At 47.3% G+C, this 11,543-nt stretch overlaps 5 protein-coding genes across 5 annotated transcripts; 2 read left to right on the top strand and 3 right to left on the bottom strand.

Moving 5' to 3' along the window:
- Positions 1 to 327: 327 nt before the first annotated feature.
- On the top strand, positions 328 to 2,078 carry SERLADRAFT_472914 (uncharacterized protein; the record flags this gene model as incomplete). Its single annotated transcript, XM_007320766.1, has 5 exons — positions 328 to 645; positions 732 to 921; positions 971 to 1,209; positions 1,262 to 1,313; positions 1,569 to 2,078. 5 exons carry the CDS (start codon positions 601 to 603, stop codon positions 1,901 to 1,903), a joined length of 861 nt encoding a protein of 286 aa, XP_007320828.1.
- Positions 2,079 to 2,165: 87 nt separating this feature from the next.
- SERLADRAFT_472924 (uncharacterized protein) lies at positions 2,166 to 4,706 on the top strand (the record flags this gene model as incomplete). Its single annotated transcript, XM_007320767.1, has 14 exons — positions 2,166 to 2,449; positions 2,510 to 2,708; positions 2,762 to 2,789; positions 2,845 to 3,122; positions 3,177 to 3,249; positions 3,311 to 3,400; positions 3,449 to 3,597; positions 3,669 to 3,762; positions 3,825 to 3,907; positions 3,961 to 4,046; positions 4,112 to 4,127; positions 4,194 to 4,220; positions 4,288 to 4,439; positions 4,500 to 4,706. The coding sequence occupies 14 exons, from the start codon at positions 2,246 to 2,248 to the stop codon at positions 4,542 to 4,544; spliced, it is 1,524 nt and encodes a 507-aa protein (XP_007320829.1).
- SERLADRAFT_472929 (uncharacterized protein) lies at positions 4,654 to 7,203 on the bottom strand (the record flags this gene model as incomplete). Its single annotated transcript, XM_007320768.1, is given in 15 exon segments — positions 4,654 to 4,982; positions 5,042 to 5,118; positions 5,173 to 5,235; positions 5,290 to 5,346; positions 5,397 to 5,499; positions 5,555 to 5,626; positions 5,687 to 5,760; positions 5,818 to 6,396; positions 6,484 to 6,567; positions 6,635 to 6,673; positions 6,727 to 6,754; positions 6,813 to 6,868; positions 6,924 to 6,989; positions 7,052 to 7,133; positions 7,151 to 7,203. 14 exon segments carry the CDS (start codon positions 7,082 to 7,084, stop codon positions 4,835 to 4,837), a joined length of 1,479 nt encoding a protein of 492 aa, XP_007320830.1.
- A 152-nt stretch (positions 7,204 to 7,355) lies between these two features.
- Positions 7,356 to 8,678, bottom strand: SERLADRAFT_472931 (uncharacterized protein; the record flags this gene model as incomplete). Its single annotated transcript, XM_007320769.1, has 3 exons — positions 7,356 to 8,214; positions 8,278 to 8,306; positions 8,327 to 8,678. The coding sequence occupies one exon, from the start codon at positions 8,203 to 8,205 to the stop codon at positions 7,612 to 7,614; it is 594 nt and encodes a 197-aa protein (XP_007320831.1).
- Positions 8,679 to 8,831: 153 nt separating this feature from the next.
- Positions 8,832 to 11,284, bottom strand: SERLADRAFT_472938 (uncharacterized protein; the record flags this gene model as incomplete). The annotated part of the gene is made up of 9 exons (XM_007320770.1): positions 8,832 to 9,039; positions 9,099 to 9,144; positions 9,197 to 9,333; positions 9,387 to 10,170; positions 10,227 to 10,314; positions 10,366 to 10,539; positions 10,591 to 10,747; positions 10,811 to 10,835; positions 10,886 to 11,284. The coding sequence occupies 9 exons, from the start codon at positions 11,273 to 11,275 to the stop codon at positions 8,915 to 8,917; spliced, it is 1,926 nt and encodes a 641-aa protein (XP_007320832.1).
- Between the last annotated feature and the right edge of the window lie 259 nt (positions 11,285 to 11,543).

Consider the following 11,543-nt stretch of genomic DNA (forward strand, 5'->3'; position numbering starts at 1 on the left):
TCATTTTGCATAACCGAGTCTCATGATAAAGTGTTAACAGGACATGTGGGGAGTAGGTCAGTCACGAGCTATGCGCCAAATTCTGGCCAGTTAACACGGCCTGGTGGTCTAGTAGTATGATTCCTTGTTAGGGCGCTTAGCAATATCGAGGAGGTCCCGGGTTCAATTCCCGGCCAGGCCCCATGAGTTTGTATTTTGCTGCAAGTTGACCAAACTTCAGGTTCGGAGTTGTAGGTTGTGGTTGTGGAAACGGTTTTTTTATTTGTTGAAGTATCTTTTTGTATCGAGGTGGATTGTTAAATTAAGCCGACTTTCGCTGACTTGCTTGACGAACATGAATTTCACCTTCCCTCTTGTAAACAGACTTGAGTGCAGTAGTACTATGATGGTGCTTTTTGACACTTCTCATATATTATGGAGTTGCGGTAGGTATCCGACACATATACATGTTTTGTGACATAGCCCCCGTTTGATCTTCCGCAGTGACAACTGCGCGCTGCGCATCGTAGCATCTTTAAAACACATGGCACATATGATTCGTGAAAACGCGCTGTGCAAATTTCTAATAGTCTCTGCTCTGCGTAGCGTTGGCTTACAAAAATGATTATAGAGAAGGATGACCTTCGCAAGCAGCCAACTTCCGCTGTAAGTGCCCTTTCTTTTTCTCCATCAATTCGCTTCATCTGACCAATTCCACATTGTATCCACAAAATGTTTCCTACTTTCAATAGATGAGTGAAGGGTCCCCACCCCCTTACCGGGACCGTGAAAATAACGATAATGCGTCACTGTCTGCCCTGTCATATTCAAGTTCTGATCACGGACCTCGTAAAATGCCACCCGCACCACCGTACCCTGAATCCGCCAATGTCCAGACCATAAGCAAGATATCAATTCATAAACGTCGCCAACCAATATCCGGTTAGTTGCTCGCGGATGGAACAAATCATGGTTAACAAATAATGGCCAGGAACATATTGTATCAGCTCCGATGTTCCAGGAGATGACAAGGCGCTTTCTCAGGGTGGCATGGGCAATGGATTTAGCAAGAAGCTGGGGCCAAGGCTCAACTGGTTTACAACCCCAGATGCTTCTTTTAGAACCCGATACGGCGCGATTTATCTGGATTTATCAACAGGACCTTCTACGCATGATGTTAGGTCTACAGTCAACGTGAACAACCGCCTTGGCAACGTAGCGATTGACGTCGTAAGTCTTTGTCGTCGCTAGAAGTTTCTACACCGTCTAACTGGTTGGATAGTCATATATAGATCCTACCAACCACTTGAACCTCGATGCTTACTCTCGGAGAGGTGCGCGCTGTTTTATTATTTATTTATTATTTACGGAAAACAAAGTTCTGTCGATCACGTTTATCGCAATGCATCAGAAGACAGACCAGTTTTGGTGCTTAAACGTTGCGCAGATTTCCCGAGATGAAGCAGAATGATGCTCCCATGCTCTTCTCTTCGAGGAATATTGGTCACATTTCGGAAACTGCCAAACTCCTTTTATCTTCTGCTCTCTCTCCACGGCTATTCATCTCATCACCTTCCGCTTCTATTCAGGGAATATTACTGTTCTGCTTCCCAGGAATTATTGCGGTTCTGTTCAACTCTCTTGCAGTACAGGTGGATATACCATCTTGCCGGAAGTAGCGAATGCAACGCGCATCATGCAAGGCAACGGGGGCAAGGTGTTCATTCATATTGGAAAGAACAGCTATTTAGGATCTGACAATGGTTCTACAATGGATCATTGTCGACTGTCGGCGAAATTCGGACGAATTACGCTAGGATTTAGTGGCAGCAGTGCCGATGGGTGTACGCATAAAGCAGACAATCTGTGGCAGAGGATGGGTTCTTATCTAAGGGCTGGGTCTGAGCGTGCTGGGCCTAGATAAACTGTGAGTTAATTTTTGTGAAGCGGGGGCCTAGATTGGTATATTTCGCGAGGTTCTGGGGATGACCCGCGTGAGAGGACACGCTGGAGGTCGAATCTTGAGTATGTATAGTAAACGTGTAGTACACAATCACGATGTAGAACTGAGATAACTTTTCTGATTCAGATGCTTTTGGTCAGGGTGCGAATTTACCTAAGCCGATAAGCACGGAGCACGGATCACACAGCTCTTTTTCCGTGCCCGAGATCCACAGGCATAGGGCGCTGGAATCCTTCATAAACATGTCAAGAAGCAAGTGTACCTAGGACGTTCCACCACATCCTTAGCCCCCGGATATTTTCCATGTCCACTCCTGAAGCGCCTCACATGCAAGCTGGATGCCTGGGCGGCATCTTCAAGACCAGATTCCGGCGTTCATCTAACCTGAAGGGACACAACACGCCTCTCGTAACATCCGACAACCCCGCTCCCAGTGCTTTGCGGCGGGATGAGCTTGCTCACAGATCGTCTGCGTCTCCTGGACCGTCTGGGGTGTCGGGGGAACACGTGAGTTACAGTCGTCGCTTGTCTCCATCTGTGGCTCTGATCCCAAGGTCTATCCATCAGAAGCCAAACATCTACTATGGTACATGTTGCGATTTCTCGGGAAAAGATTATACAACAAACTGGCCGATTTGGGAGGACCCCCCTCCCTACTCAAACACAGGTTCATCAGGTATATTCAGGGCAGAGGTCATGCGCACTATCGAATATGTTCTCGACCAGCTGGATCCTACACTGCGCAAATTGAGTCTTCAAATCCACGGTTAAATTTTTCGACTCCCTAATCACCTTCGATACTGACATTCTATGTTGTAGATAATCCTGAAATCATGTTTCAGGAAAAGTTCGTACTGCATGTACCTTTACTAAAATCTCGCTTCTTACACTCATCGTATTAGATTCGCCCATGACACCTTGTCACAGTTCATGGAAAGCCATGGCTTCTCAGTGACTAGACACTACTTAGGGATGGATACAGCCTGGCGTGCGGAGTTTGCTCATGGTAAGGGGGGGAGGGTCTTAGGAGTCAATTCAGAAATGGACGCATTGCCTATGATCGGACATGCCTGTGGACACAACCTCATTGCCATCAGCGGAGTGGGAGTGGCTATCGCTGTTAAGGCAGCCCTGGAAACTCACAACGTTCCCGGAAAAGTAGTTCTTTTAGGAACTCCTGGTACGTTTCCTATGGACATAAGTGTTACATCTTACTTATTACCCCCACCCGAAGCCGAGGAAGGCGGAGGGGGCAAAGTGATACTCCTGGAGCGTGGCGGCTATACGGATATGGATGTTTGCGTTATGTCAGTACATATATATTTTGCCAAGTTCAAGGTGCTGAACAACGCTGGTGTCATGTCATAGGTGTCATCCCGCCCCTGGAATTGCCCATTCAGCTGGTATATCGACTTCTCTGGCCATGCAGGCTATGGAAGTGGAGTTTTTTGGCCAGTCGTAAGTTTCAAAAACGTGAAATATGATGAAAAGCTCATGTTAGTCTAGTGCACATGCTGCAGCTGCTCCATGGGAAGGGACAAACGCTTTAGATGCGGCATTTCTCGCCTACTCTAGCATCGCAGTTCTACGACAGCAGATCAAACCAGACCACCGTGTACATGGTGTAATAAAGGGCCATAACGGTGCTGCGAATGGCAAGTCTTCGATTTTCTCTTCAGTCATAGCGGACATGTCAAATTAAACTCGACGGTGTAATTACTGACAGTGATACCTGACTACGCCAAGATGCGGTGGTACGTCCGCGCTCCCACCCGGGAGCAATTATTTTCTTTGCGTGATCGAGTACAGGCTTGCTTTAAGTGAGCTCCTCATGATTATGTTTGCGCATCACTGGCAACTTATCCTTCACCCTGGTTAATAGGGCCGCCGCAATGGCCACATCGTGCCGAGCGAACATTGAATTTGGCCTACCCTATCTTGAATTGCGCCAGAATAGTGTTCTAGGTAAGTGTGTTCATATGAGTAAATACTTTGATCGTTCTAATGGCATCGCATAGGGGCTGAGTTTATTCGTACTGCAAACAATCACTGTGGTATCGTTTCCGAAGTTTGGGAATTTGCTTCGGCAGCGTCTACAGATTTTGTTAGTGTATACCTACATTATCTGTACAATGTTATACTGATCGATGTGGGGGTTTTCCACCTTAGGGAAACGTTACTTATGGTAAGTGTATCGCCTCGCATCGGTATGTTTTCTGCCGTATGGAGACCTGATAATATGTTATTCCAGAGCTTCCTTCGATCCATCCAATCTTTGGTGAGCCATACTTGGCGAATTTTCTCTTTTAGTGTTAACCTTTTTTAATCCTTCTCCGCGCACGTAGCAATTCCTACCCAGCCCCATGGAGGCAACCATTCTCCGGCTTTTGCAGAATCTGCGCGAAGCACGGAGGCACACAAAGCATGTATGGCCATTTCAAAAGGGTTGGCGCTCACAGGATTCCGTGTGATCAATGATGATGATTTTTTCAGAAAGGTAAGTTATTATCGGAGCTCAGGAACGCATATATGGTTGATCGCGATAACCCCTTGGTAGGTAAGGGATGCCTTTGAACTATCGAAGACGGACAAAACGCATTAGAATAGCCTGTACCTAACTTTGATGTCAATGTATAGATAGTACTGCGTTCATTCACCACAGATCTTGTATCAATCACTTTCTGGCCTTGTTACGGCTGGTTATGCTATACAGCTGTAACACTTGCACAATAAATCATACATAAAATGTAATTCTGGAAAACGCATTGGTGGGGCTTAAAATTTCAGTCACTGAACAGTAAAGCCCACGTATCAATAACTCGTAATCTATTATCCAATGCAGAATCCTACTGCTATACGTATGCAATGTGTGAAATAGGCGTGTGACCATACTCATGGACCAGAGGGTTCAGCAGGTCTTGTGGCCTTCTCAGCATGCTCCACATCCTTGGGAGATGTCTTGCCGTCCTTCCTCGTTTTAGCAGCAGCTGTACGTAACTGCTGGTGCTTGGATTTACCCGCAGCAGCTTCTGCTACCATCCTACGGCTCATTGCGTTGAATACCACGCGGAATTTGAAAACCTAGAAAAGGATACTTACCTCTCTAGTTCGCGACGTTCTTCATCAGACTCATCAGGAACTGTCGATTTGAAGATTGCACCCGTGATAAGTAAACCCTATTAAAATATATAGCTTAGAGGGTGCATGGAAAAAGGACACATAAAACGGACCTTAGCTCGGTTATATAGCACTAAATCAGACGCCTTCTTGTCTTTCAGAACGTTATCGACGACCTAGTCTCGACCAGTCCAACACCATGTTTGTTGAAAAATAATAAATGGACGCACCTCACGCAGGACCTGAACAACCTCAAACCGGGTTCCTCTCCAAGACGCTAGCATAATCTTTACATGCATAAACAAGGATACGGAGCCTAACCAAAAGTTCAACTCACTTTGCCAGTAACATCTTGCTCCAGTGCCCTCATTTCGTCCTCCCCCAACTCACCTTTGGCTTGAAGTTTCTCCATTTCTTGCATTAAGGATTGCACGCTTAGACTGAGATGAATCGAACATGAGGTAAGATTAGCATGTGCTTGAAAGTTCCACTTACGCGCTTCCAATGACTCCCCAAGCATCTTTGGCAACTGAACCCTTCTCTTTCAGCCGTGACCAAAAGCCAGCACTGTCCGCAAAGAAATTGCCTTAGCATTTATAAAGATAAGATATGGAAAAGAAAACCAACAGGCCAAGGAACTTTTTCGATTTGAGAAATGATGAAGCTTTCATCATATAAACAGTACCTATGGTATGTAGAAGCTGGTGCACAACCTATTAGTCGGGAAGGTATAGCAGTAGCTAGTTGTCAGCACTCACCTCAACACCAAAACTTTCCAGCTTCAAGTCGTCAGCCTCTCTTTTCATTTTCGCCTGGAATGCCAATGTCTCTGGATCATCCTTTTCTCCTGGATGCTTAGCTTCTACAAATGGTCTTAGTCGATCGAGGAGTTTAACGGTAAGAGTGCTGATCCGTTCTTCCATTGCCCGACGTCTCTCTTTTTCTAGATCTTCAAGCTGCTTTCTCTGTTCAGGCGTCAATTTATGCTTTTTCTTTGGTGGTGACTGTTCTTTGGAAGGTGACATGCTCGCAGCTTCCTTGCCGCTGGCGGTGCTCGGAGAGGGTGATGACAACTGAGATGTTCGTTTCGAAGCCTCATCAACAGGAGTGAGGGCGGGTGGTGTGGTGTTCAGCTGAGAGGGGGGGCGAGCGGAGGTGGAGTGGTCGGGTGTATGTGGCAACTGTGGGACTGGTGTTTCATGGGTGACCATGGGCGACGAAGGACCCGCTGAAGGCGAACCACCATTAAGTTCTCTTTCTATATCTGCTTTCTCTTCCTCGCTCATCATTGTCGTGGCGACTGAAGTCATCTCTTTCATAAGAGAAATTTCACCAATCTGTTGCGTTGTGTGCATTGAGTTAGGTTAGAGTGGGTCAAACAGTTTAACAAAGCGCGCAGAGTCTAGGGACGTGAACACACTCACATATTCCATGAATCTTTCACCACCGAAAACGTTGGCAAAGAATCCTGCTGCATCCTCCATATTGACATTGCCTTCTTTGTCCGCCTAAGAGCCGTCCAGCGCGTCGTCGTCAAGGCACAAGCAAACGTAACAGAATAGAGCACACACGCACCATAGATCTACCATTTTTGTCATAGACAGCCCTCAAATTCTTGAAGCAGGAAAATTAGCCAGGGTGGCGGTAGGTGGTGATGATGTGCTTACGGGGTCTGACAAGACTTGGTATGCTTTACTACGTTGTATGGTCAAACCAAGCCATATAGCAGTATCAATGCAGTGAAACAACCTACCTTATTTCTTTAAACTTCTCTTCAGCATCGGGCGACGGATTCTTATCGGGATGGTACTGATTGTAAATGCAACGTGAGTAGTGCCGGCTTGCAAAGTATAAGGAACAGTACCTTCATGGCTTGCTTCCTGTACGCCTTCTTGAGATCTGTGTCACTAACGTCCACGGAAACGTTCAACTAATGTATAATCCCAGACGGCAAGTAAGGACTGCGTTCTCGATGAAAGATGAGCTACACACCAAGTCATAGTACTCAGTCTCCACAGGAGCCATTATGCTGTATGGAGTGGGCTGAAATGTGTAAATGTGTTATGTAGAAGTGCAAAAAGAGAAGTAAGAAAAAAAAGAGGTGTAGTCCAGTCACGGCACAGCTGAACAACTGAAAGATGATCAAGAAGCTGGTTTGTCTTAGCCGGCGCGAAGATGGGTCATATTTGTAAGCGGCTGCGGTCCCAGCGTATCTATCCGGCCACATTACTGAACAGGAATCTCGTCAAAACACACTTGTCACATAGCTATCTCACTATCTGATAATGCTAATGGCTTTAGGGCATGGTCAAGGGGCACGTCAACGGACAATACTCTTCCAATAAATGGTAAAAAAACATTCGGGCTATGTAGAAAAATGGGCTACAGTGTTAACATACGAAATAATGTGAATACGATCTTCTAAGACTCGCGCATTTTCCCCCAGTAAGAAAGTGACCTTGTCCAAGTGTCGCTAATGCAGTGAAAATAAAAATAAGGGGTCATCCAGAATAGTAATATACGACGTCTAGTCGTGTGTATAAATAAACAATTCATGCGTGAGGCAGTGATGCATCAAGGTCGAGCACGCTCGTCGAGAACCGCACTGCCTTCTTCGGCGTCAGTGGTCGAACCCCCTCGCTCACAGAAGACGCCGGGGAGGCGACGGAAGACGAGGATCGTAGGCTGGGAAGAAATCTGGACATGCGAACCCTGAATGAGAGCACTGAACGTGCCGACTCCGGAGTCGCAGGACCAATTGAAGCTACCGTGGAGGTCGAGAGGGAGGCAGCAGGGAGGCCCGGCGAAGTAGCTGGTGCGTGAAGGGATACGTCAGTACCGACTTTTTTCAGCGAGGATCGTGGAGGTGGTGGGGGAAGACTTCGCCGTGGAGACGGTGGGCATGATGAATCATAACGTCTACTCGTAGGTACATGGGGGATGTAATTCGTGGATTTATGGTGGTTGGTGGGTAAACTCGGAACTGAGTACCGTTGATGCGGCCCCGCAGATTGTCTGAGGTGAGGCGTGCGAGATATGTGCAACCCCATAGCTATTTGCTCAATGGTAGGACGGGTAGCATATACATCGGTGTGATGCGAGCGAGATTGGTAGTAGGGGTTACGCTCTTCAGGGGTAGAATACATGCCGCTACGCTAATGACCATCCAGACATAAATTAAAACAGTTAGTATCGAAAAAAGGTTGATGGAAACTCACTGAAACATCTCCTTGTCGTTTCCTTGGGGAGTTAGAGGAACTGAATGACTTGCGCATGGAAGACAGAATTCTCGATGCGGGTCCTGGTGTTCTCGGAGAGGTTTGGTTTGGAGGGTTGGATGAGGAGGAGGATGGTAAAGGGGGTGCTGTGTTCATGGCTTGGAATGTGGAGTGGAGTGAAGATGGGTTGCGTCTCAGACTTGTAGGTGTTCGGTCGGTATCGCGTGCTGCGAGATAGAAGCAAGTAAATGTCAAAAGGCGTTGATGTTGTACAGTTTTGTTATCGCCGGTTGACATCCACGGTGAACTGGTAGACGCCAGCGCTGGGCAGCACGATGAGGACGGTAATCGTAAAGGGCAGGCCCAAACGTGGAATCCAGCGTGGATGACGAGCAAACCCCACAAAATCGTTTTTGGGAAAATAACCCAAACATGGGTCAGCCGGCAAATCCCGCAAGTACGTGGCTGTGCATCGTGGTACTCTCCGTGACATACTTGTCTCGTCTGACTTTGACTGGTAGTAGTACTTTGTACCGTTGCTCGACTAACGATCATTTAACACGTTTGACAAGCATTGTGGACATGCATCATTGGCACATTATGAAACGCCTGAGTCAAACTACACTACATCATGTTTTCATAGCCTGGCTTTACGCAGAGACGTGTGCAGCTCATATATATCATCTGCCGCCCGAGCAATCTCCTTGAGAAACTCCGCGTTCGGCGACTCCTTCCTAGATGTCAGGGTAAACTGCAAACGGTCTAAGATATTCATTACTTAGTGACAAATAGGATTTTTGCGACGATAATTAATCACTCACCATCGTATCCAGTCATGTACGCCACTCCAAAACCATCAGGGACAACCTGTCACAGTAACCATCAGCACTGCTCAGTGAATGCAATGGATGTGTGTTACCTCGCCCCACCCATATACCGGGAAGTGCTTTGAGAAGATGGCAGAAGTACTGAGTACCCAGTTACTTGACCTTGCAACTAGAGGGTCAGTGAAAACGGACGGGAGTGGCTCGCCATCCCGTAACACTTTCTTGAGACCTTCGTAATGACTATAAGGTACAGAAGTTAAGTTCATCGCGTCAAGAACGGACCTGTCAAATGTCTGTCGACTCCTTCTGCATTTCCAGCTCCTTTCGCCAATTGAATGTGCTTCTTGGTCGCCTCGTCAAATAGCTTCTTCTTCTCTTGAATATCGACAGCTGCGTCGTCCATGCTCTTTTCCCACGCATCCGACTGAGAAGTGACGACCCTGATTGCCTCCGTGCGTCCTTTGTAGAACTTGCGCGTTGTCGCTGCTTCGTAAGTTCCGCCGGACCTACGATCACCAACCAGGCGACGATAAGCAAGCTGCACGATCATTTGCGTCCATGAGTCGGGAGAAACGCCGAATTGTTTGATCGCCGCTTTACCATATTTCGTGAGGTGGTATGACAGGACTTGGGATTCGATGAGTTCTCGAGCGGCTACGTCTGCTTCAGATACGGCCTTTTCGGTAGCAGGAGAGATGACCCAGTCTAGGGGTATGGGAGGAGCCAAAGAGCTGGTAGAAGGTGTACCTAGGTCAGATGATGGATTGTGTAGATAGTCTAACACGTCATCACATAATCTGACTGTGGGGGTGCCATCCATAACTGAGTGTTCACCCATTATGCCTGCTTCCGCATTATCGAAGACGATGAATTGGACAGGTTTATCGACCCAACGATTCCGTAAGCCAACCGGGATGCCGTTTTGGAGAGCGCCATGCCACAGCGAGCGGCTAAAATCTACGGGACCAGAAGGTTGATCACCATCTAAACTGATGATGAAAGCAGATGAATGGATTGCGGTGGTAATGGATTCGTTTTGAGGATTAGAGACCAGCTCGGCATAATCCTGCATTACAAGCATTGAGATTTCTCCACTTTTAACTCGAAGTTTTGCGTGCAAACCTTGGCCCAGATATCTCGATTAGAAGCAGTTAGAATACCAATTCCAGGGTATTCGTGAGCGGTGTTGTCATAGATATGTTGAATCTGTCTATGACCTTGACTGTGAATATTGACCGGATGATGTTACCAGAAAATATACCTCTCTAATTCATCAACGCTTAACAAGCGTCCGTCTACGATGGTATCTAATTTCCAAAAACGATTCTTCCGTATAACGATGATATGGCCTATACTACCGTGGGTGCCGTCAGCGTAAGAAATGCTCCAATCTAAACCCTGAGGCCCAGGGACTCGACAGCAATCAAACATCCACCTTGTGAGCAAACAATGAGCGGACGAAAAGCATCATTGCGTAGGCATTTACCGGAATGTATCCATGCAAAGTGGGCCTTCCTTTGTAGCATCTGGCTTTATCGATCCTCCTTGAACCTGCTGCCTAAATATCATGGCCCCACGAGCCAAAGCAGCTGCACGGGCGGCGGGTGTTTGTTTCAGATGTGATGGATGGGGATCAAATCCATCTGTAACGAAGTAAAGGTAAAGTTGAGTATAATGTTATCAAGTCTAATTTGAAGAGACTTCACAGTAGTAAGAGACATTTACCACCACCTATGCAGAATTTAGTACTCTAACGAGTTAGCTCTCTTTTGTGCGCTCACCGAGTCTCTGTATGCGAGATAGCCCATGTCATCCCACCAGTTCTCTAGCCAGTGCTCCGAGCCCTGAGCGTGGTTGAGTAACCTCTCCTGTAGTTCTTTGCCTTTTCCCTGAGCAAAAGCGTGTATCTTCTCCTCCGCAGCAGCATATTCGTGTTGATTCAAGGCAAGTGGGCGTATCGATTCCTTGAGGCGTTCTATAGTTGCGTCGAGATGAGGTACAGGTAGCCTGGGCAAGTTCTTCTGCGCGGCAAAGGTGATTGTGCCCGAGGGAGGCTCTGGAGCAGCGGCTTTCCAGTTCTGTGGTCTTGTTGAGAGAACAGCCATTGATCGAGGGGAGCAGGATGACCAGTTGAAGGCAAGAGGTGGTCTCCGATATAGGCGAGAGAGCATGTTGTGTGCAAAGAAAGACGAGAGTGCCGATCGCAACTTTCCTCGTTTAGCAGAATCATATGCATATGGGCCGGACTGCGGCCGTAACAGCCGGCTCGGCATGATTACGTGATACCGGGACGCCGATGGTCATGAAGACGGGTGTCATCGATGTGCATGATCTTTGTCGACGTGTCTCAGCACGACTGCTGGCATCACTGCTAGAACACGCGATGGTGTATCCGACGTTGGAATCTGAGTCTATGCTACTGTTTCTCGATAATGCGCT

The sequence above is a fragment of the Serpula lacrymans genome (assembly GCF_000218685.1).
Source record: "Serpula lacrymans var. lacrymans S7.9 unplaced genomic scaffold SERLAscaffold_10, whole genome shotgun sequence".
NCBI classification, from domain to species: domain Eukaryota; kingdom Fungi; phylum Basidiomycota; class Agaricomycetes; order Boletales; family Serpulaceae; genus Serpula; species Serpula lacrymans.